The sequence below is a fragment of the Sardina pilchardus genome, chromosome 19, assembly GCF_963854185.1.
Source record: "Sardina pilchardus chromosome 19, fSarPil1.1, whole genome shotgun sequence".
NCBI classification, from domain to species: Eukaryota; Metazoa; Chordata; class Actinopteri; order Clupeiformes; family Clupeidae; genus Sardina; species Sardina pilchardus.
In genome coordinates, this window is record NC_085012.1 from 32054974 (window position 1) to 32078163 (window position 23190).

Here is a 23190-nt window from a genome sequence, read left to right on the forward strand (position 1 = left end):
ATTACTTTAGCAATATGTTCCCCTGTCATTCCTGTTCGTTCGTGCTCGTCAGTCGGCTTATCGCGACTTGATTCCAAGATGGCGCCCAGCGGAGAGATTCTATGAAGGCACTGCTTGTAAACAGTCTTTTTTTAATAAACTTCCTGTGCATTTCCAAAGTTCTCAGTATCTCGTTTTAAATGTCAGGACCCTCAGAAGTCTACCAATGCAGTGTGGAGTTACTTGGAACCTTTTTAATGGTTTAAAAATAGCGATTTAGCTGCATAGGCTACGTAATGCCCAATCTAATAGATTCAAGCCTACTGTAAGCTAGGCTGAAAACGGAGGAGTTCGGAATGCTGGGGGTGAGCAAAGGTGCGTCTTACAACACGTGTGAGTACACCTTAACATGTTTCGGTACAGTTCAGCTCAATTTCACACCGGAATTCTCCTTTAAGTTCTTGGGAGATGGGAGCACATCATATGTAGCACCTAGCATAAATCTAATCCTGCCAGCATCCATGCCCCATAGATCTTTCCATCTAATCTGCTTTTTTTCCACCCCTTCCCAGTTTACTCACTGCCCTTGTCTTGCCTGCAATACTGCCTTGGTACATCTAACAGTCTCCTCCTGCCTATGCATTTCCTCCACTACCATTTTCCTCCTTTCTCCTGCAGAAGCCTTGCTCCACAAAGGTTTACGTATGTCTAAACCTAGACCCCCCCCCCCGCCCATGCTGCACATGACCCATTATGTCTCTATGCCTCAATGCTGATTGAGCTTGCTTAACTGCTTGCTCTGGGTTCCACTTCCTCCCTGCCTTAACTGTAGGTGCAACTTTCCTCACCACTGGGTCCTTAGACTGAGTAAGAGTAATTTCCAATCTAGCCTTAGCACACTTAAATTCTTCTTTCAGACTAGATATTGGCAACTCTACAATGCCCTTCCCGTACAAGGCTACACTGCTTGAGCAGCGAGGCACTCCAAGCCATTTTCTGACAAAGGAGTTGATCATATATATACTGTATACTTCTTTATAATTCCTTATGAAGAATATGTATATTCCTTTTTGTGTTTCAAATAAAGACAAGCTTTTTCTACGCCTTATTGTTAAAAAAATCATTCACATTATATGAAAGGAGAGCGATAAAAGGTGACCTTTGCAATGCAATGAAAAATGTGGGTGCACTTACATTTTTTGGGAATCGATAAAAGAATTGATAAGGAATTGGATTGATAGGCAGAATCGATAATGCCATCGATATTGATAAAAACTTATCAATACCCATCCCTATTTGACACCCCTTTGACATTCCTTAGATTACATGGATTAAAGTGAAAAAAAATCATCTGACTGAAATTTTTTTGTCAAAAAAAAAAAAAAAAAATTGACACACGCAAGTGATACAAATCAAAGGGCCTTAGCGTAGACCTACGTAAAATAGGGCCATACAGACTAATTGTACCCTCTGTTTACAAGTTACACATTTAAAGTAACAAAGACTGTTGCTTACAGTATTAAGAGTGCTCCCAGGGCCGGCCATAGCCCAATTTTCTCCCAATTGGCCAGCATTATGCCTAAAATACATGTATGTCTCCAAAACATTCCTCATCTGTTATCAGACATGCATGAAAACTCACAGCCATAGGTTATTTACCGTCAGATAAGCCTCTGTTATTGAAGATTTGGAATAATTGATTTGAAATGTAATATGCTAAAGAATTCTGAAGTTTTCTGATGTCAGGATATAATTTGGTGTAACTTTACTTAGTGTGATTAGGCCCTAGGTGACATGTTGTTTAATTAGGTGCATGTCACTTTAAGAGGTTTTAGTTTTTGGGTAAGAACGTGATGCACGGCATGAATGTTCCATATGTTTTTTCTGACTATGTTGGTCGTGTCAATTATATGAGTATGAACTGTGCTGTTTGTTACAATAAACATTCAAGAACATTAACTGGAAGACAAGACGTTTTTATAAGAACACGCGTAATAGTAATAGGACTCCTATTAGATACGTTTCGTTAATTGGAAACGGACCTACGACTTTCTCTTTGAAGAAGACAAGTTAGGCAAACTTTAGGCTATAGACATAGCCTAAGCTACTGGATCCTTTTGAATTGTATAATTTAACCTTGTTGGCTTATTATAATTATTTTGAGAGAAATTAGCAGTTAAACCAAACAGTAGGATAGCCTATACAGTGAGGAGCACATGTATTTGATACCATGCTAAAACAGGAATATAAAATCATCATTTGACAATTGATCTTAATGCCTTAATTTAAAAAATGAGTAAAAATCAAACCGCCAAGGACACCAATTTTCTTTGTGATTGAAGAATGTATCGTAAATAGATAAATGTTTTCCTTAAATGCTAGGGGAAGGAAGTATTTGACCCCCTATGTAACCCTATGGGAATTTAACACATAGGGTTAACATAGGGGCAGGCAGATTTTTATTTTTAAAGACCAGCTATTTCATGGATCTAGGATATTATGCATCCCGATAAATTTCCCTTGGCCTTTGGAATTAAAATAGCCCCACATCATCACATACCCTTGACCATAGCTAGAGATTGGCATGGTGCTTTTTCCAGTAGGCCTATTAGCCTGTTTGATTTGCATTGAGCTCAATGAGCATCAAACAGGCTAATAGGCCTACTGCAAAAAGCACCATGCCAATCTCTCGCTATGGTGAAAGGTATGTAATGACGTGGGGCTATTTTAATTCCAACGGCCAAGGGAACTTTATCAGGATGCATAATAACCTGAATCCATGAAATAGCTGGCCTTAAAAAAAAAAAATCTGCCTGCCCCAATGTTAACCCTATGTGTTAAATTCCCATAGGGTTACATTGGGGGTCAAATACTTCCTTCCCCCTAGCATTTAGGAAGAACATTTATTTATTTACGAAACATTCTTCATTCACAAAGAAAATTGGGGTAGTTAGCGGTTTTATTTTTACTCAATTTTTGAATTAAGACATTAAGATCAATTGTCAAATGATGATTTTATATTCCTCTTTTTAGTCAACTTTAGCATGGTATCAAATACATGTTCTCCTCACTGTAAGTGGCGTGGCGCAGACACACACTTTCCCGTAGTCTGTCTCTGCGTTTCGGGCGCACCCGACTCTATTAACATTAATAATGACCGAAAGTAGGCTATAGCCATGTTCTTTTTGACAATTCATCTTTAAGCTCCCCAACACTGCCGACTTCTAAGTAGGCCTAGCCTAATTTGATGAGATCGGGGACTATACACAGCAAGTGCGGACAAGAAGTCATCGCAAACAACGCAGACCTTTGCGCAGCTAGTGCGTGGATGTCTGTCCTGATGCTATTTTATAGCCTACAATTACAACTGGCGAAACAACTGTTTATTTTAATTTTACTTTTATGAAGAACAATTAGCCCAAATCATAGACTAATTAAACTGAAAAAAACAACAGCTTTCCTGAACTTCTGCATAGTTTGTTTAACCTACAAAAGCCTAATAGGCTGCGGCTCCAATGTAGGCTATAAATCAGGACTGTTCTTTCATCTGTTTCAATAGGCCTTTCTTTCGTTTATTATTGTATCATTGTGATTATGATGATGATGATTATTATTAGTAGTAGTAGTAATAGTAGTAGCAGCCTAGTAGTGGTAGTAGTAGTAGTAGCAGCCTAATGTTCATCAACGCAGGTGCACCAACGCACTTATTTAATTATTTATTTATTTTGCGCATTGACACCTTAGCGCGTCCGGTTGACGGAAATCCGTCGTAGCGACGGAAAACTTCAATCCATGAGATTAAGGACTTTGTTTTGCTGTAGTTGTTTCAAATAGCTCCAAATGAACCTTAGAGGCACTATTTTTTTCCATGGACACATGAAAATAAGTACAGACATGACAGTGGCAGTGCAAAATGACATAACAATTAAAGAGAGTAGTAGCAGGGAAAGATGTTTGTGACCCCCATACAGAGAGGAACTAGAGAAAGTAAAGTGTGGGCAATAGCTTTTCTGTAACTTGGCTCCTTCTACTGAATTTGTGTGTGTGTGTGTGTGTGTGTGTATATGTGTTACTATACATGTGTAGCTAACCTGGTTTCAAGAGAAAAATAATGCCCTTTGCGGTCAGGAGCAGCACTGAACTGTTGTAGGTGCAGCTCACCACTTCCTTTACCGCATCGCCGTACAAGGTGAAGCTTGCTTTCGTAAAGCTAAAGCCTCGGTCTGAGGACAACCACACCTAAAGCACACATACACAAACACACAAATACAGGGGATTAACCCTTTCATGCCCGTGCTGAACATTCCATTGTTGGTGCTGGCGCTCCTCACACACACACCAAAAAAATAAAAAATTCTTGAGATCATTCCATATCATCAATAGGATAAACATACCATTTCAATCAGAAGGATAAGTTCTATGAAATTATGTAAAACACATTAATAATGTTGATATAATGAACAGTCTTTGAAATTCTCTCCAAATGTACAACCCCATATCAGAAAAAGTTGGGCCGTTATGTACAATGCAAATAAAAACAGAATGTAAAAATCTGCACAGCACTTTGGTAAATGTCCCTGTCCCAGGCAAGGGGGCAGGCATATTCCCGGAAGTAGAAACACAAAATGAGCTGGTGATCAACGCTCTGCTAACTCCCTTGGATGGCCATAGATTTCAGATTTTTTTGCGATCCCATAACTTCATGTAACATGTGCCCTTTGTCTCCCTTATAGCTTCTGTGTATTCTATATAGGGTATCGAGGGCAAAATGAATTCACTTCTTCCCCGTATATTACGTTGGTTTCCCGTAAAGAAGTATTTTAGCATGTCGGTTGTAGGGAAGCTAACGTTCGCCCGTAATGTTTGGATAAGAAGCTGATTGAGCCTGCACGAAAACCATGACGGAGAGTCATTCGCAAGATCAGTGAAAATGCGTGTAGCCTACGGTAGCCTACTGTTTGATAAGGTAAAGCATTACCTAGAGGCAAGTACACATAATAATAATATTAAAAAACGAACGTTAACAATTTGAGAGTTTTTCGATCTATCAGACGAGTTACAGCAGGCTAACGTCACGAAGTGAGTACGAGTCTGCGCAGTACGACGGAAAGTAAACAGAATTTTGTTTCAGCCCCCTTCCATCGAGAACAACGGAGTCTGTTTGTCCATTTCTTTTAGGTCTATGGTCCCAGGTTTTTTTTTTTTTTAAACATGCTACTACTGTAGCATTACATTCAAAACTAGAAATGTACATCTCCGTGGAGGAGCTGGAAGAGTGGGCTTGCTCACCAGGGGGCAGTGATGTAAACGCCTGAACAGTCCCCCATTCATTTCAATGGGGAAATGCCTCTGGTGGAGCATGGCGGAACTACAAGGGTCTAAAAACAGGAATACCGGAAAAACGACAACCGGTTGGGAGCAGTGATTCCCAACCGAGGGTACGCGTACCCCTAGTGGTACGCAAGGACACAGCAGGGGGTACGTGAAAATTGCGAGGTAACAAGTAAATACACTGCTTAAAAAAATAAAGGGAACACTTCTTCATAGGAGTATAGCATCAAGTCAATCACACTTGTGGGATATTGATCTGGCCAGTTATGCAACAGAGGTGGTTGTGTATCAGGTTGACCTGCTTTTATGTCAACGAAATTTACTACAGGTGTACTAGAGGGCCAACTGTGTGACAACCCCCAAAACAGGAATAACATTAGACTCGGCGCAGTAATATCCTCACTCCAAAGTGAAACTGGAAGTGCAAGATTGAGGATATTACTGTGCCACACAATATAGTTATCCCTCTTACCTGCTTAGAAATGCACCACATTTTATTTTGTCTCACCATACTTGGTCGTGTGACTACTCGTGTAACTGTATTTTAATAGGGAAAACATGGAGGTGTTTGGTCGCTTCTAACTTCATCTCTGTTTGGATCCTAATGTATGAACTGGGCTAGCTAACTCATTCACTGCCATTGACATCTTTAAACGTCAATTTAGACACATACGTTGACTGCCATTGACGTCTATAGACGTCAATTGCCTTTTTCAATGGGGAGGGCTCCTGGGTGGGCTTGGGAACGATCTGGCAGAGTTTCAGGATTGTAAACAGACTGTACTAGCGATCCGAACCGCTAGATGGCAGCAGTGCCATTTGGATGATTAGTATCTGCCTAGAGTGCACATGCAGAGACATATACAACAAGCAAACACACTGAAGATTGACCACAGTGGATCTAGTTTGCACGCGATGCAGGGAATAAATATGCTCACTTCTTACATCAAGGATGGAAAACATGTGAACGGTATGATCCATTTACATTGGATATTGCTTTATAGACTAACAACAACTTTGCTAGTGCTAGCTTACTAAGTCTACCGTCCTGTTCTGAGTCTATAGCGACCATCAAGAGTCCCTAGCAACCTTGACGAGACTGACGAGATAACAGTGCAATCGTGGTTGACATACTACAGAAGCGCTAACGTTAAAAAGTTAAAAAGATAGTTTTCTCCACTTTTTGGTCAAAAACAGGTGTTTTTAGCAAAACTAACCCATGTTCTACTGACGATTACTAAAGAACGGAAAACGATAGAAACAAACCGTTTTTTCCTGGTGAAAGAAGAGTGTCATTTGGTACCTTCGGTGTTTACATAGTCATAAAGCTCACCGTTCGGTGGATCTTGGAAAAACAGTCAAAATGCTGTAAAACGTCTGGCAGTATGGAGCGCTCTGCACTGAAAATCGCTGGCAGCCAATGAGCTAAGTGCTATCAAAGTTGCGCCGCACACCAGAGCCAGTGAGTGCACACATTGAAACGTGAGAGGTATGTATCAACTCGTCTTAGTTAAGGGAATAACGTAGTTTAATATGAAAAAACGGTTCTAAAAAGCCTTTCAAACGTGTCAATGACGTCACTTTTTTGTATATCGTAAGTAGCCTACTTTGGATTTTTGGAGCCGCGAAATCAAGTAGTATGCATGTAAGATACAGTTAGCATACCACTCGACCACTAGTAATGAGGTCATATCTCGAAAATGTGCACCCAAATGAGCATAGCATAATGTGTGGAACTACAGCTAAACAGCCACGTATTAGCCTTTATTTTGCGCGCGCGCCGCCACAAGCTCTGTCTGCAACAAGACAAGAGGCAGCCTGATCTCACCAAAAGGCGTAGAATTAGATAGAGTCTCCAATAGAATCGAAACAACAACTTTTGGGATTGAGAGCTGAGAAGCTGATTAACGACGCGATGTAACAACAATAAACAAATGCTGAATGCTGATTAAGATTTTTGTACAAGCGATTTAAGGTCGTGACTCTTGTCCCAAATAGGCTATAGCAGGCTTCATTCAGTGATTGAGACAAATATTATTAAATTAGGCTAATTGAAGTTTTACAGTGGGCTAGCCTACGTAAAACCCGACTTTAGTTTCATGTGCTGTTACATCGCGTCGTTAATCAGCTTCTCAGCTCTCAATCCCAAAAGTTGTTGTTTCGATTCTATTGGAGACTGTTACACTAGGGATACGGTACCTCATTGCTTGACAGAACTCCCTGAAGCCTGCCCCATCCACGACACTGATCGGTCTCCTTACAAATGAACAAATACATTTCTGTGTGATGGACGCTTCAGAACGTGGCTATCATTGTACGCCAAAAGCATGAAATGCATCAAATAACACGTCAAATGACTTAAGAAAGCCTGCTATAGCCTATTTGGGACAAGAGTCACGACCTTAAATCGCTTGTACAAAAATCTTTATCAGCATTCAGCATTTGTTTATTGTTGTTAATTTTCCGTTGTGAGCAGAGAGCGCGAGGGCGCAAGTGAGAGAGAGAAAGTGTTTGTGTGAGTACGAGAGAGCGAGCGAGAGTGAGGTCTGCGGTCTTGACCTTTGATTTACTTGTTTTTGAGTAGGAAATACGTTGTCATATGTTTATACTTAAATGAACTACCTTTTATAAGTAATTATGTCTCTTTGTATTAATTTGTCCTGTTATTGACGTAATGCGCGTCATTGACAAAATGCGCAACCAGATATTCGAATATATTCAAATCTATCTGGTTTTTTTAGAGCGAATAGTCGAACATCATTTTTCAGCAATTTTGACAGCCCTACTGGCTAGTAGGCGACGTTGTTAGTTTAAAAACCCACCCAACACAGTAAGGCTTAATGATCTTATCATTCATCTTACCTTAATAACCCAGCTAACAATTTCTGGTTAGGAGAACGTTTTTAGAACGTTTTTTTCTTGGTTAGGGGAACGTTGCCTGAAAGTTGCGAAAGTTGCCCCATGGTTCCCCAGGAAAGTTTTCTTGACGAAAATACAACGTTTTTTTCTGGTTATTTATTTTGGTTAGCAGAACGTTCTCCTACCCTTTAGGGAACTTTACAATATTTGGTTGCATTAACGTTCCCTTAACCTCCCAGCAACAAAGTGTAAAGGGGGGGAAAAAATGTAGATTTATCGTGACATCCAGACATGGCTCCGCTGTACATTCGCCGTCTGTGACCTGGGAGAGGGAATGTCTCTATGATTAAGGCAATGACAATATACTACACGTATGTTCTTTCACTTACCATTAACTGCTTGCTGAACTGCGACGAATACGACCCGTTAATATACGTGTGTGTCAGCTAAGTATTTAAATGCGGTTAGGTCTAATACTTTCTTGTCTACGGTGTCTTTTTTCCTATAATAAACGATTAGTCAGATCAAAACATCAGCACAGCAGGCGGTAGCCTAACACACTGTTTCAAAATTCAAAACTGGCTGGGGGAAGAATAGAATAGGCCTATATGTCGATTTTGCAACAAATTATTCCGACTAAAGCCTACCTTACATTGCCAGACTTTGCAAAGATTTGGAAAAGATTTTTGAAAAACTACAGTCTCAGACCCTCTCACATCTAAAGACAATTCATTGAGGTTTTAGTCACAGTCTAGTCACAGGCCAGTCTCAGATTAGGATTTTGCAAAGACTGTGGGTCACTATTTACAAGACTGCTGCTAGATTCCTTCAAATTATTTCCATCGTGCAATAGGCTACACGTCATCATTCACAGGAAATCACATGATAGCCTACTCATATCAAAGTAATTTTTTCGCGTTTCTGCAGCATTGTTTGATGTGTGACATCACTAACAGATATAGAGCTGTTCTGTCACGTAGAACAACCGACTAATAAATTATAAGAAATGAAATAACAAATAATCATAAAGGCTACAGCTGTCGCCTATTTTGCCCCTTCCTGTTTCATGTTCGCGCAAGGTTACTATTGGTTTTTAATGTTCACGTCACTATTTGCATGAGCCACGACTGAAAAGACTTCCGATAATATCAAACATGTTTGATATTGTCGTAACGGCAAAACTAGAAAAAGACTGCCTCCGACGGACTTAAAACCGCTAAGATTGGCACCTTACACTAAACGATTTAGATGACGGGAGCGCGCTGCGATTTCAGTACAACTCCCAAGATTTCCGCCCGATTTTGGAAATTTAGTCGCCGACTGTTAAAACAGACCAAAATCGTGCAATGTAAGCCAGCCTTAAGTTGCAGTGTGGCTGCTGGCCGTGTTCAATTGGAAACTCATAGAAACTCTGGGGCGATTTTAATCAACAATAATCAACCCCACGCACATAACCAGAAAATACCGATATGGTTATACAAATAAGATACCAAAAAACAACTAAGTAGCAACGTTGTGTGAAAAGAGAAATGCAACCAGAATATAACGTTTTTTTCTTTAGTTGTAATAACGTTCGGGGAACTTTGATAACCTGGAGCTAACGTTCTCTCCAGGGTATTAGAAGGTTACTGATAAACTAACCACAGGGGAACCAACGGCTAACGTTATTTGCTTGCTGGGATTCAACCAAAATATAATGTTTCTTTTTTTAGTTGTAAAAACGTTAGGGGAACGTTATTTGTTTTGACAACCTGGAGATAACGTTCTCTAAACGTTATTAGCAGGTTGCTGAAAAACGAACCATAGGGGAACCAAAAGCTAACGTTACTTAAAGTTAGCAGAACGTTATTTGCTTGCTGGGAATATTCGCTGAAATTATCCAGGTAGCAAGTAAAGCATGCTATAGACATGAACTGGACAATTATTAGCTGGCAGTTAAGACATGATCCTGACTGTCATCAGGGCAACGTTTTGCCTAGTGAACCGAACCGAAGTTGTGTAGGCTAACAAGACATCCATGTGAATTCTGATAACATTACAGTAATTTCCCGCATATAAGCCGCGTTGTGTATAAGCCGCAGGAGAGTGTTTTATGCGAGTTAAAAGAGACAAAACCATATTAACACCATATTAACTGTCCCCATGTATTAACCTCATAGCTGAAGAAATTTAGTAAATCAATGTATAAGCCGCGGCTAATAGTTGGGAAATTACGGTAGCCTACGTCAGGTTAATGCGCTGTCAACTCTCATGCTGCGCCGAAACAAGACGTTTTTCTTTAGCAGACGCTTCAGAGTTTTCATTCGTATACAGTGGGTACGGGTTGAGAATGCACCTTCTCCCGCGGGACTCCCGAAGAGATCCCGCAGGCCGTCAAGCCGATTTTTTTCGAGGCTAAGGCAATGTACCCAAACAACCACCAGGTGGCAGAAAGTTTCATCCCGCATTTCAAAATGATGAAGACCGCATACCCGTCAATAGTCGACTCCTTAATCTCATTTAATCATTACAATGAAGGTGATGACTGGCGAAATTATTCAAACGACGTTTCAATGAACCATTGTTGAAATGAATGAAAATGGTTATAGAAAATCGCCTACAGCCTAACGCCGACACAGCTGATTCTTTGATTGATTCTAAGCTGTTTTGATGTAGGGAATGGGTAAACTGGCGCGCTACAAACATGTTACCAATCAAATGTAATATTAGTAGGACTAGCCTACTTAGACACTTTAGTCATAGGCAACGTTGCCATGTTAATTTGGGCTAGAAGTGCTTGCTTGTGGTGGCGCTCCTGTCCGCTGCTTCTCCCGAATTGTGTGGCAAATTTGTCAGCAATCAGCTTAAATGTCAAATCATATTTATTTCTCTTTGTCGCCATGGTATTGGGGGAAAAGCGGAGAAACGAGACGGTCAATCCTCGTATTTTTTCTTCGCGTTTCGTTATAAGAAATGTATAGGTAATAGTTAGTCTTCTTCCGTATTGAACAGGCTACGGGACGCTCTTTGTTCCGTATTTTAAGGAACTACTCAACTACTCACACACTACAATGAAAAACACACAAAGAAATCGCTAAACATATAGCCTACAACCAAATGACACTTTAATGCAGCGTTTCTCAAACTATGGGCCGCGAAACGTGGAGACTGCTGCTGGTCCGCGAGACATGCATGGAGTGAAATTAGGTCCGGTGATCTGATAATTTGCTGCGCAATTGACCAAGCAACCGCGGATCGACAGAAAAAGAAAGCAAACGTTGCTGCTATCGGGAGGAAATGCTTGCTAATTTTATGTGTTTAAACATAGAGCCATACAATTAGGTGTGTCTGTTATTATGATAATTTTCGAGCATAACTGCTTGTCCATAGCTCAGTGACAGGTGTTAATAGCTTGCCATAAGCACTGCTGTGGAATGCAGGTGCTTCTTTTATTATGCGGTTAGAGCATAAGCGCTTACTCATATAGACTATAACTCAGGGACAGGTGCAAAACCACCAACTGGGATGGATCGAAGGGCAAGCAAGCACTGCCACACAACCTGAAGGCCTTTGTGTTGTCAACACTAAACAGAAAGTTTCCTACGATGGGGAGAAGTGGCCGCAAGGACTGCATTGATAAGATCAACGAATGCCTTCGCAAGCCCCGAAACCCCGGTGATACATTTTCTTTCCTTTAATTCAGTAAAAAAATGTTTATCTGAAGAACTTTTCCGAGGTTGTCTTGTCTACCAAATCCTAAACTTAAATAGCGTAAACATTTTATCTTATGAAAAAACTCTTAGGGGGAACAGTTAGGCAGCCCTTCCTCCATATCGTAATAGGCCTATAGGCAATTTATTAGAGGGGTCAAAAAAACTCATAAAGTAGGCTAGCCTGCTACTTTTTCCAGACTAAATGTGTCACTTTAGTGATTGGCTCTTTCAAATGCAAATGAGGTGGATGGGCTTTTGAATGGGCCTGCTGCAGGTGAGAGGACAAATCCTAAGAATTTGTTGTTTTTACAAAGTGCCATTATTATTGCCATATTCTCTTAAAACAATACATAAGTTTAGAGCGAACATTTCAACTATGTTTGCCATGGTAGACAAAAACACTCAAATAAAACAATAGCCTAAAAAATAACTGTAGTGCGTAATGGACACGGCTCTATAACGCACAAAACTTTGTTAAGCCAGGTCTATATAGAGAGAGAGAGATTCATGCATTCTGCATTACCGTGACCCCTATACCTTGGATGTTTTTTTTTCTCATTGGAATACAGCAGGACAGGATGCCTTTTATCTATCAAACGCAAAAGCTGAGATTGTTTGAAGGACTAGGCTACTCAACAAACTTGTTTTTCGTTTCTGGGAGATCTCGTTATCGCTTTGGATTGTCGGATTTTATACTTATTGTATATATAGGATGAACAAAGTCCATGGATTTGCTATATTAAATCCAGTAGCCTAATAATTAGGCTATGTGCCACGTCCGATTTCGCAAGTGGTGTAGTAGGCCTAGGCTACATTTAAAAATCGACAGCCGTATGTGAGATCCATTTCATGAAGAGCAATTGTCTTGTGCGATCATGCCCCCTCCCCCACACTCGTCTAACCAGTTCACTACATTATAGCCTACCTGAGGCACTGAGGACGACTGCCTCTCCCTCTTCTCTGCCTCTCCCTCTTCTCTCTCGACAGACACCTGAGCCCGACACTATGTCAATGTAAAAATGTGCGTGAGTGTGCGCTGAACCACGAATTCACATAGGCTATTAACTTTTCTTTTCAGCAGACATCGCAAACATAAAAAAATTCGCAAAACAGAAAATCTTAATAAAATCTTAATAAAACGACAACTTTTCTCTTGATGAGTTCCGGAGAGGTTCTTCGAGTGGGTTTCGAACTCCGATCGCTGGCGTACCCTGCACATGCTCCAACCAGTTACGCCACAGTTCGATTGTTAACACCGTTATGCTTTATTCGCGCCATGGACTTGAAACGCCGATCAAAAGTTCTGACATGATAAACTGACGTTAGTTATTAATTCACCACATGATAAAATGCTGTCATATAGCTTGACGCCCAGCAGCCTATGGTAGTCTATGCCTATCTCTGAATCAACATGAACATGCATACGATAGCCTACATACGTTGCTAGAAACTTATATTGCGGAGCTAGGCCTCCTAGTCGATGGTTACAATGAATCACCCTCACTGCCCTATCGCATATCTGACCATCCATTGTTACAATGTTACAAAATGCGCGATCTTCTCCATGCATGTAGCCTACGGTTATAAGTAAAGTGACAAGCATAGGCATCAGGGCTCGACATTAACGGTAGCCCAGTAGCCCCGGGCAACCAAATGATGACGAGTGGCAACCAATTCCTCACTCCTGGTTGCCCCTGTGGCAACCACAAAATTTGTAAAACACTGAAAGCTAATATTTTGTCACTAGCAAACTACATCTGCCCTCTGTCAAATACGGTTGCATTTTCAGCTCTGAATAATACAAACTGTTGTAGGATACGGCCAACTGTTGTTCACAACTAATTTAGAATCCGTCTCGCCGGGCAGATGACGCCTAAATGCGGCCGCGCTGTCAACTGTGCATGCCAGACAGCGAGAGAGTGTAGTTTTTACACACAGTAGGGGAGTAGCAGCTAGGCTATGGAGCAGGCTAGCGCATTGCTGCATTACCTACAGCGTGTTAGAGAGATGGAACTGTTCTGTGACATTACGGGGCTTTAAATGCACTGATTATTTCTGCGATTGCATTCACATAGCAGCTGTGGCGGTAAAATATATAGATATGACTTGGTCGGCAGCAGGAAATGTTCCGGTAGCCTAGTAGATCCTGCCTACGAACATGAATTCAGACAGCACAACAAAAAAACCCTGCAGTTAAGTCTGTGAACGTTGCAGAAATACACGTAGCCTACCCTAGGCTATATGTCTGACAGCAGCTACAGTGTATTCGTTGCACTCGGGAGAAAATAAAATGTGTCATTATTCGTGTCTGTTCCCGCTCCCAGTCAAAAATTGTTACATTTTAGCATTCTACACACGCGCAGGGGAAAGTAAACTTTATTTTCTGACTAGCAATGGCCCGGCTAATTAACGCAGCTAACAGTAAACAAATGAATAACGGTAGTAAACAAATGAAACTCTTTCAAGTTGGCATAAGGACTACAAACACCAACGTCGTTGCTCAAAATGTAGACGAGGACGAGGACCTGTCGCTTAAAAGGAAACGGAGCTTTGTGAAGGGATGGGAGGCTAAGTACCCCGGCGTATACGAGGAAGATGGAAAACTGTTCTGCCGTTCCTGTACTTCGTATCCAGCTTTAAGCGATCGCAACAGCTCCCTTGTTCTGGGAAACACAACTTACAGAACAGCAGGTCTCGATAAACATTGGCAATCAAAGCAGCATGAGAAAGCTGCAAAGCGGTTCGTCGAGGCACAACGTGTGGAGGCGGGCACTCCTTTAGACGGGCCAATGGATTTCGCCATGCGAAGAATGAATGCCTCCCACCACTCAATTTTGTGCAAGTTGTTCAACACAGTCTACCACGTCTTGAAATATGAAGAATCCTTCAATTCTTTTCCACGACTATTGGCACTTCAAATAAAGAATGGGTCAGACTTGGCACAACTGACAAGCTACAGATCAGATCAAGCCTGTAGAAGGTAGGCTATGTTTGTTTCTTCAATATTAATCCATAGGGCAATATTTAGGCCAGACAAATAGCCTACATTAGGCTAATGTAGGCCATTGTGTGTTCAATCACTTTAAACCAAGTGTAGCCTAGCCTATATGACTTCACATCTTACATTGGTGATTGCATAATGGAAACATTAAAAATCATCAAATTATTTAATAAAAGTTGAATAATTTTAGGTTTCGTAAAATGAAATTGTTGGATGTTTGATCTATTGTAAAAGTAATAACATTGCTTAACACACAATATAGGCTAGGCCTACTGAAATAGATCACAGTAATGTTGTATGAAGAAGCAATTGTAACTGTAGGCCTGTAATTAAGTCATATTTATGAATTCCTTTGTGTTTTATTTTCCAGACTTACACCATACATCGCTGACAGCATCCGTCAGTCAATCATCAATGGCTTGAATAAGGCCACAGCTATATCTGTTCTATTTGATGGGTCGACAGACAACAGCGCACAGGAGGTCGAAGTCATTTATGTGAGATACGCATGTGATGGGGTGCCCAAGACCGTGTATTTCAGCCTCCAGCCTGTCCTTCACGCTCATGCCCAAGGACTTTATGATGCCATACAGAAGGCTTTTGTTGATCACGGCATCAATGATTGGAAGGAGAAGCTTGTCGGTGTGGCATGTGATGGAGCAGCGGTGAATCTGGGCAAAAACAATAGTGTGGTCACTCGCATCAGAGAGCACTCAGAATGTGCCATAGTCACACATTGCGTTGCTCACAGGCTAGAGCTTGCCATAGTGGACACCCTAAAGGACATTCGTCAAATTGAAAATGTTAAAGAGGTCCTGCGCAAAATACATAAGCACTACAGGAAGTCCTCAAAAGCGTTGCGGGAAGTCCAAGAGATTGCTTCTGCCCTGGGAGACAAGTTCCTGAAACCGAACCGAGTAGATGGCACTCGCTGGACACCACATATGAGTCGCGCTCTGGAGGTCCTTGCAGGGTCCTACAAGGCTCTACTGACTCACTTTGATCATCTGTCCAAGGCAGGCCAGGGAACAGCTGAGGTTAGGGGGAGGGCAATTTCTTTGCGAAACCACCTGCTGGACTACAGATTTATTCGTTTTGTTCATTTTTTAAGAGATGTCCTGACTGTCATATCAAATCTCAGTCTCTGTTTCCAGAAGGACAGTCTCACAGTAAACGAAATGTTGGATGCCATTGAAACAGGGAATCTTGAATTGATTGCCCTCAAACAGTCACCTGGGAGGAATCTCTCTGACTTTACAGCTGCCCTTCAGCGAGATCCAAATGGGAAAGCCACATTCAAAGGTGTGGAGTTGACTCATGTGCAACTAGATGACGACGATACATACAGTCAAACAGTTGATGTAGTCTTAGAGCATCTTAACCAGAGAATGAACACAGGTAGCACTCAATTGTCTTTGACAGTATTGACAGCTGCTAGGGTTTTCGATGTGAAGGAGTGGCCCAGAGAAAAAGCAGAGCTGGCTGTGCATGGAGTGAAGGAGGTTCAATATCTGTGGGGTCATTTTGCATGTGTGCTGGAGAGAGGAACTGGCAACATGGAGACTCTCCTAACTGAGTGGATGCAGCTGAAGGCATTTATTGCAAATGCAAAATGGCGTGATATATCGGACGTCTGCTATGGAGGCCATGAAGCAAGATTCAGCTCCATTCTGAGCCTCTACAACCTTGTGCTGGCTCTACCTGTCTCTTCAGCTGTGTGCGAGCGGGGTTTCAGCTGTCTCACAAGAGTCAAGACAGACTGGCGAGCGTCTTTGGGTGTGGAGATGGTGGATCAGCTGATGCTTGTGTCCTTGGAGGGGCCAACACTGGAGGACTTTAGTGCAGAGGGACCAATTGATCTCTGGTGGTCTTCCGCTTCCAGGAAACGCAGACCAATGTTTGAGGACGAGGGTGACATTCTAGATTTGTTTTAACACACACCCACACTGCATTTTTTACGGTTTATGTTGTTTTCCAGTTCTCCTGAATCTCTGTTACATACACACACCCACCCCCCCCCCCCCCCACACACACACACACACCGCTTTTGTGGCTTCTTAAGGTCCTTTCATTATACCATTGTCTCCTGTCACTCTCTATATGTGTTATGCAATGAGAATCAAATAAATGCAAATCATATTTATTGAAAGACTAACTAATGGCGTCCTTATTTTAGTGCACAAACAGAGAAAAGTTAAAATAACAGGCCGTTAATAATGGGGCAACCATTTTTTTGCCTTTGGCAACCAAAACCTCATGCCTGGTTGCCCAGCCGGCAACCACTTTTAAAAGCTAATGTTGAGCCCTGATAGGCATGTATTAACGAGATTTCTGTTAAACACATTTTATTTTCAGTCGTCAAAAGTGGTGGGGACAAAATCTGTGATTTACATGTAGGCTACCCAGCGTCGCCGGTTAAAATGAACATGCCTCCGTTTTAAAATAGCCTATACACATTTCTAAGTATTCCTAGCATGTAAATGTAGCCAAAATGTCCATCTTGTCCATCTCTTTCGTCTTCGCCTTGACATTGACAATAATAGCCTATTTCACGGAAATGCGGTCTTGTAACCGTAGCCTAATGAATTCATGAATTAATCTAAGGTTGCCTTTCGAGTAACCTATTTCAGGTTGAATTGAAGGCTATTTCCTTCTGATAGGCCTATAGGTTTCTAAAACCATTTTCATTCATTTCAACAATGGTTTATTGAAAAGTCGTTTGATTAATTTCGCCAGTCATCACTTTCATTTTAATGATTAAATGAGACGGATATGCGGAGCATTTCTCTCCCTCTCCATTGACCAAAACGTTGCTCTGGCATCTCTGCTGGACTGACTGAGTTATAGGCTACGTCGAGTGAGAGAGCTGTGAGGTAGGCTGTAAACATTCGAAAACTCTGCAACTGCAATCTAACATGCCGAGCGTCATGTCTCTTTTCTCCGCTTGTCACCAGCGCGGTGTCCTCGGGTTTTTCCATGAGCCGAACCTTCATATTATTAGGGCGGTCTATGTTGCCCCCTTGCGGTTGCAGTTTTCCCGATGCTTCGGGAGTCCCGATGTGCGGGAAAGAAAGGAGCATTCTCAACCCGTACCATCTGTAATTACATTGTGTCTCACAGACAAATCCTCCAGTATATTGCTGTATGAGAGCCCCAGGTTAAAGTAAAACTTAATAATGTCCAGATTATCCAAGAGATGAACTGCAGTCCATGTAAACCTGTATGGTAGGCTAATGTATGGAGCCCAAGTTGACAGGAACACATACAAGTTATTGCGAGGGAACGGAAAAGTTATTGCGAGGGAACGCAAAAAGTATTGCGAGGGAACGCAAAATTGTTGCGAGGGAACGCAAAAGTGCACTTAAAAAATATTCACCCACCTGAACCTTCCCAGGCTCCATATCTTTCAATCCAGTCTATCAAATCTTTTGGAAAAATATAACTAATGACATGCAATTGTAACTTTTGTCATGCCATTTAAAGTAGCTAGCAAAAAAAAAAAAAAATCTGCAGTATGGAAAATAAAATGAGATTAAGAACTATGTTGCATTTTGGGGCCTATTACTGCAAAGTATCGAATCGTATCGCATTGTATCGAATCACACTGAATCGAGTCACTTCACCCCATAACTCCACCCACTTCACATTTCTGAAAACGGCTTTCAAAATGGGCGAGACGTTCTGAAATTTGGAGAGGGAGTGCAGCACTGCTGCAACCAATCAACCATGGTGATTTCGTGTCAATCTGGGAATGAGTGCTGCAGACATGGCTTATCACAGGTAGGCTAATCAGGGCAGCAGGTGTTGGGGCGTTTCATTCCTAATTTGTAACGACCCGGTGACGTAGTGTTGGACGAGAAGTACAGGACTTCGTCAGCATTCCAATAGCATTTTGGACCAACATGCCATGGCATGTCTCAACCTGTAGTATGCGCGGAGAGCAATATCTCCAATACAAAATCAGACGAAATGTTGCTTTTGTCGAGAAACACAATTTTTGTCAATATTAACCCTGGTGCCGTATTTTCCGGACTGTAAGTCACACTTTTTTTCATGGTTTGGCTGGCCCTGCGACTTATAGTCAGGTGTGACGTATATATGAAATTCAACATGCTTTTGAATAATTGCTACATGAAAGAGAGAGGGTAAAAGTGGAGCGGTTGGGATCTTTGAGTAAACATTACCATATATGGCCGCTAGATGGCGCTCTAGGCTTGTGATTACTGTGCAGGGCTGGAAAGACTGATAGGCCTATGACCACAGATTGAATAGTTCTACAATCAAAATGCCCCCAAAAAGAAAGTCATACAGAGCTGATTACAAACTACAGGTAGTAAAATACGCAGCTGAAAATGGAAATAGAGCAGCAGAACGAAAATTTGGAGTGAGTGAAAAACTTGTGAGGGACTGGCGAAAAGTAGAGGATAATCTTAAAGCAATGAAGAAAACGAAGAAAGCTAATCGCGGACTGAAAGCTAGATGGCCAGAGCTGGAGGAACGAGTCCACAGATGGGTGCTTGAGCAACGTGCTGCCGGGAGAGGCTTGTCAACTGTACAGGTACGTCTCCACGCCCTGGCGGTAGCAAAGGAGATGAATATCATCGAATTCGCAGGCGGGCCATCTTGGTGTTACCGTTTCATGCAACGGAACCGCCTCGCTATCAGGGCACGGACAACAATGTGTCAGAAACTTCCAGCAGACTTCCAAGACAAGGTTGACAGTTTCCGTGAGTTCGTTGAACAGAAGGTAACTGAACACAACGTGTCGCCGGACCATGTTATCAACATGGACGAGGTCCCCTTCACGTTTGACATCCCCTTGGGCCGAAGTGTCGCAGAGAAAGGGGAGAAAAGCGTGAATAGAGTGACAACTGGTCATGAGAAGTCACATTTCACAGTGGTGTTGGCATGTTGTGGAGATGGGTCGAAATTGCCACCGATGGTCATTTTCAAACGAAAAACCATGCCAAAAGATGAATTTCCACGCTCAGTTGTCGTGGCTGTGAATGAGAAAGGATGGATGGATCAGGAAATGATGAACACTTGGCTTACGCGGTGTTACAGTAAGCGTCCTGATGGCTTCTTTAAAACGCGCAAAGCCCTGCTGCTGATGGATAGTAGGCGAGCGCACATAACGCCACATGTTAAAGATAAAATAAAAGCTTGCAACTCCATACCAACCATCATCCCTGGAGGCCTAACCAAAGTACTCCAGCCACTCGACATATCAGTGAACCGGAGCTTTAAGGCCGTCTTGCGTCGCTTGTGGGAGGAGTGGATGGTGGATGGAGAGCACAGCTTCACGGCATCCGGGAGAATGCGCCATGCAACTTTGCAGCAAGTCATTGGATGGATTGACACAGCATGGAATTCAGTGACAACCGAAACCATCCTGTCGGGATTTAGAAAGGCCGGAATAACTGCAACTGATGCTGAGTCTGACGACAGCCCCGCGGAAGAGGAGACGGCGATTCGTCTTCCTCCGGAGTTGGCGGAGATGTTCAGGAGCGACACAGAAGATGAAGATTTTAATGGATGGTGAATTTCTAGACATAGACACAGATAGAAACTCACACACATTCTCAATCTCTCTCTCTTTCTTTCTCTCAGTCACACACAGACACACACACACAAGCAGATAGAAACTCACACATTATCTCTCTCTTTCTCTCACTCACGCGCGCACACACACACACACACACACACACACACACACACACACACACATTCGCTCTGTAGTGGCAGAAACTCGTGTTTGTTTGTTCCTTTAATATGAAATAGTGTTGTATTGTAGGCCTATGTAGGCCTATCTTGAATTTCTTCATTAAATGTCTGTATTTTTCTTGGACGTTATGAAATAAATTTCTAAATAAGCCTCCCTCGAATATTTGCTCTGCCGGCTTAAGGCCCCGGTACAGTTCACGCACCCGACTTGTCGTGCGACATGTTGACGTCACGGGGAACGTTGTAACCATGTATACTTGCGCGTGGTAGTCGCGACACAATTTGCAGTATTCCCCTGAACAGAGGCACGGTATCCATTGACGTTAATGGCAGTAGCAACTAGCTTCTTTGCTGATATTTCAGACTTAGCTTGCACAACTGAAGGATTAGCCTACCATCTCGTTTATGAGATGAGCTTGTGTAATCTCCCTAAATGGAAAGATATATAGCCTATATTTTTTTAGGTCTAGCAGATATCCTTGAAAATAAATCTCTTCCTTACCTTTTGCTGGAATACTTATGTGCCTCGGTCCTAGTCATTTCCCCCTAATATCCTCCTGTTGCAACTCTCACTGGTAACTTCGTTAACTTATCCAACGTAGTTCACGACTGTAAACAAATCAGTCATCCAAACGGCAACTCTCGCTGCAGCCTAGCCAAGTTAACTTCCCACTTCTCAAACTTACTATTATTCAAACTTCATGACTACAGTCGTTTTAAAAATGAATGGGCTTATTTAAGATGTTGGATAGGCTTATGATAATGCCTGAATGTGGTTTATGTGGTTGATGACTGTAGAAGGACACTGGCTCCGTGAGCTTGGCTTCAATCTCTTCCTAGTTGTCGTGCGAGGTTGGCGCGCGCGGCTGATAAAAAATGTTCGGTGTCCGACAGGTCGGCGCGCGGCTGAAATGTGGCTTGCGACACAGGAAATTACGTCATTTTGACGTCACATTGTCGCGCGACAGGTCGGGTGCGTCGAGTATACTTCTAGCATTAGAGTCCACATCGCTGCATTGCATTCTACACATTTTTAGCTAAATGTTCATGTATCACATCAGCATGGTCGTTCATTCAATCTTTTGACAATTGCTTTACAATTAACGTCGGGCCCGGCCTGGCTCGTGTCAGCTTTGCCATTCATCCTTCATGCGCGTCTTTTTAAACCAGATAGGGCCTATATATATTTTTTTTATCTCGTAAGCATTGAAGGCAGATCAATTCTAATTCTAATCGAATGTCATCGAGATCCATCCATACATTTTTAAGTTATCTTACTAACAAACAGACAGACAAATAAGCCCCTATGAAAACAACCTATTGGCTCGTATACGGTAATAAGCCTCCCGCGAGTATTTGCTCTGCTGCCGACTTGTAACTCTACATCGCCCAAATAATTGATTGCATTGCATTCTCCACATTTTTAGCTAAATGTTCGTGTATAACATTAGTATTTTCGTTCACTGAATCTTTTCTAAATTGCTTTATAATTAGGCGTCGGGCCCTATTGCTCGCCTCAGATTCCTTTGCGCGTTCTTTTAAAACTGCGTCTTTTTACCTCGTGAGTATTTCGTCTGCTGCCAGCTTGTGACTCCACGTCGCCCAAAATGATTGATTGCATTGCATTCTCCACATGTTTAGCTACATTTTCGTGTACCACATCAGCATTTTCATTCACTTATTCTTTTGTAAACTGCTTTACTATTAACGTCGGGCCCATATGGTTCCCTCAGCTTTGCATTCATCCTTCCTGTGCATCCCTTTTTAGTATTTAACCTGCTGCCAACCTGTGACTCCACATCGCCCAAAATTCTTGATTACATTGCTTTTGCCACATATTCAGCTAAATGTTCGTGTACCACATCAGCATTTTAATCCAGCGAATCTTTTGTAAATTGCTTTAAAAATACCGTCGGACCCTCCTCTATCGCCCAGCTGCAGCAGGGTTGTCTTTCATCCTTACATGTCTTTTAAAACCACATTGCCCAAAATGCTTGATTGCATTATAGACTATTCTCCACATTTTAGCTAAATGTTCCTGTACCACTTCAGCATTTTCCTTCAGTGAATCTATTTAAAGTGAATTGCTTTCCAATTACCTTCGGGCCTTGGTGGCTGCCTTCATATCGCTGCCATTCACTCCTTCTCTTCATTAGGCTAATATTAATTAATTAACTCTTTGTTACAGCCTCTGCCTGTTCTTGGCTAAGATTTTGTGGAATACATTTCTAAATAAATGCGACTTATAGTCCGGTGCGACTTATACAGTGGGTACGGGTTGAGAATGCACCTTCTCCCGCGGGACTCCCGAAGAGATCCCGCAGGCCGTCAAGCCGATTTTTTTCGAGGCTAAGGCAATGTACCCAAACAACCACCAGGTGGCAGAAAGTTTCATCCCGCATTTCAAAATGATGAAGACCGCATATCCGTCAATAGTCGACTTCTTAATCTCATTTAATCATTACAATGAAGGTGATGACTGGCGAAATTATTCAAACGACGTTTCAATGAACCATTGTTGAAATGAATGAAAATGGTTATAGAAAATCGCCTACAGCCTAACGCCGACACAGCTGATTCTTTGATTGATTAAGCTGTTTTGAT

General features: G+C 42.0%; 1 protein-coding gene across 2 annotated transcripts in view; it reads right to left on the bottom strand.

The window, feature by feature from the left end:
* Window positions 1-23190, bottom strand: part of LOC134066228 (cation channel sperm-associated auxiliary subunit beta-like) — a 195924-nt gene that overhangs the window by 103073 nt on the left and 69661 nt on the right. For both annotated transcript variants that reach the window (XM_062521483.1, XM_062521482.1), the window contains exon 15: window positions 4071-4218. In XM_062521483.1, the coding sequence (XP_062377467.1) occupies window positions 4071-4218 (148 nt within the window). The remainder of the gene's footprint in view (window positions 1-4070; window positions 4219-23190) is intronic.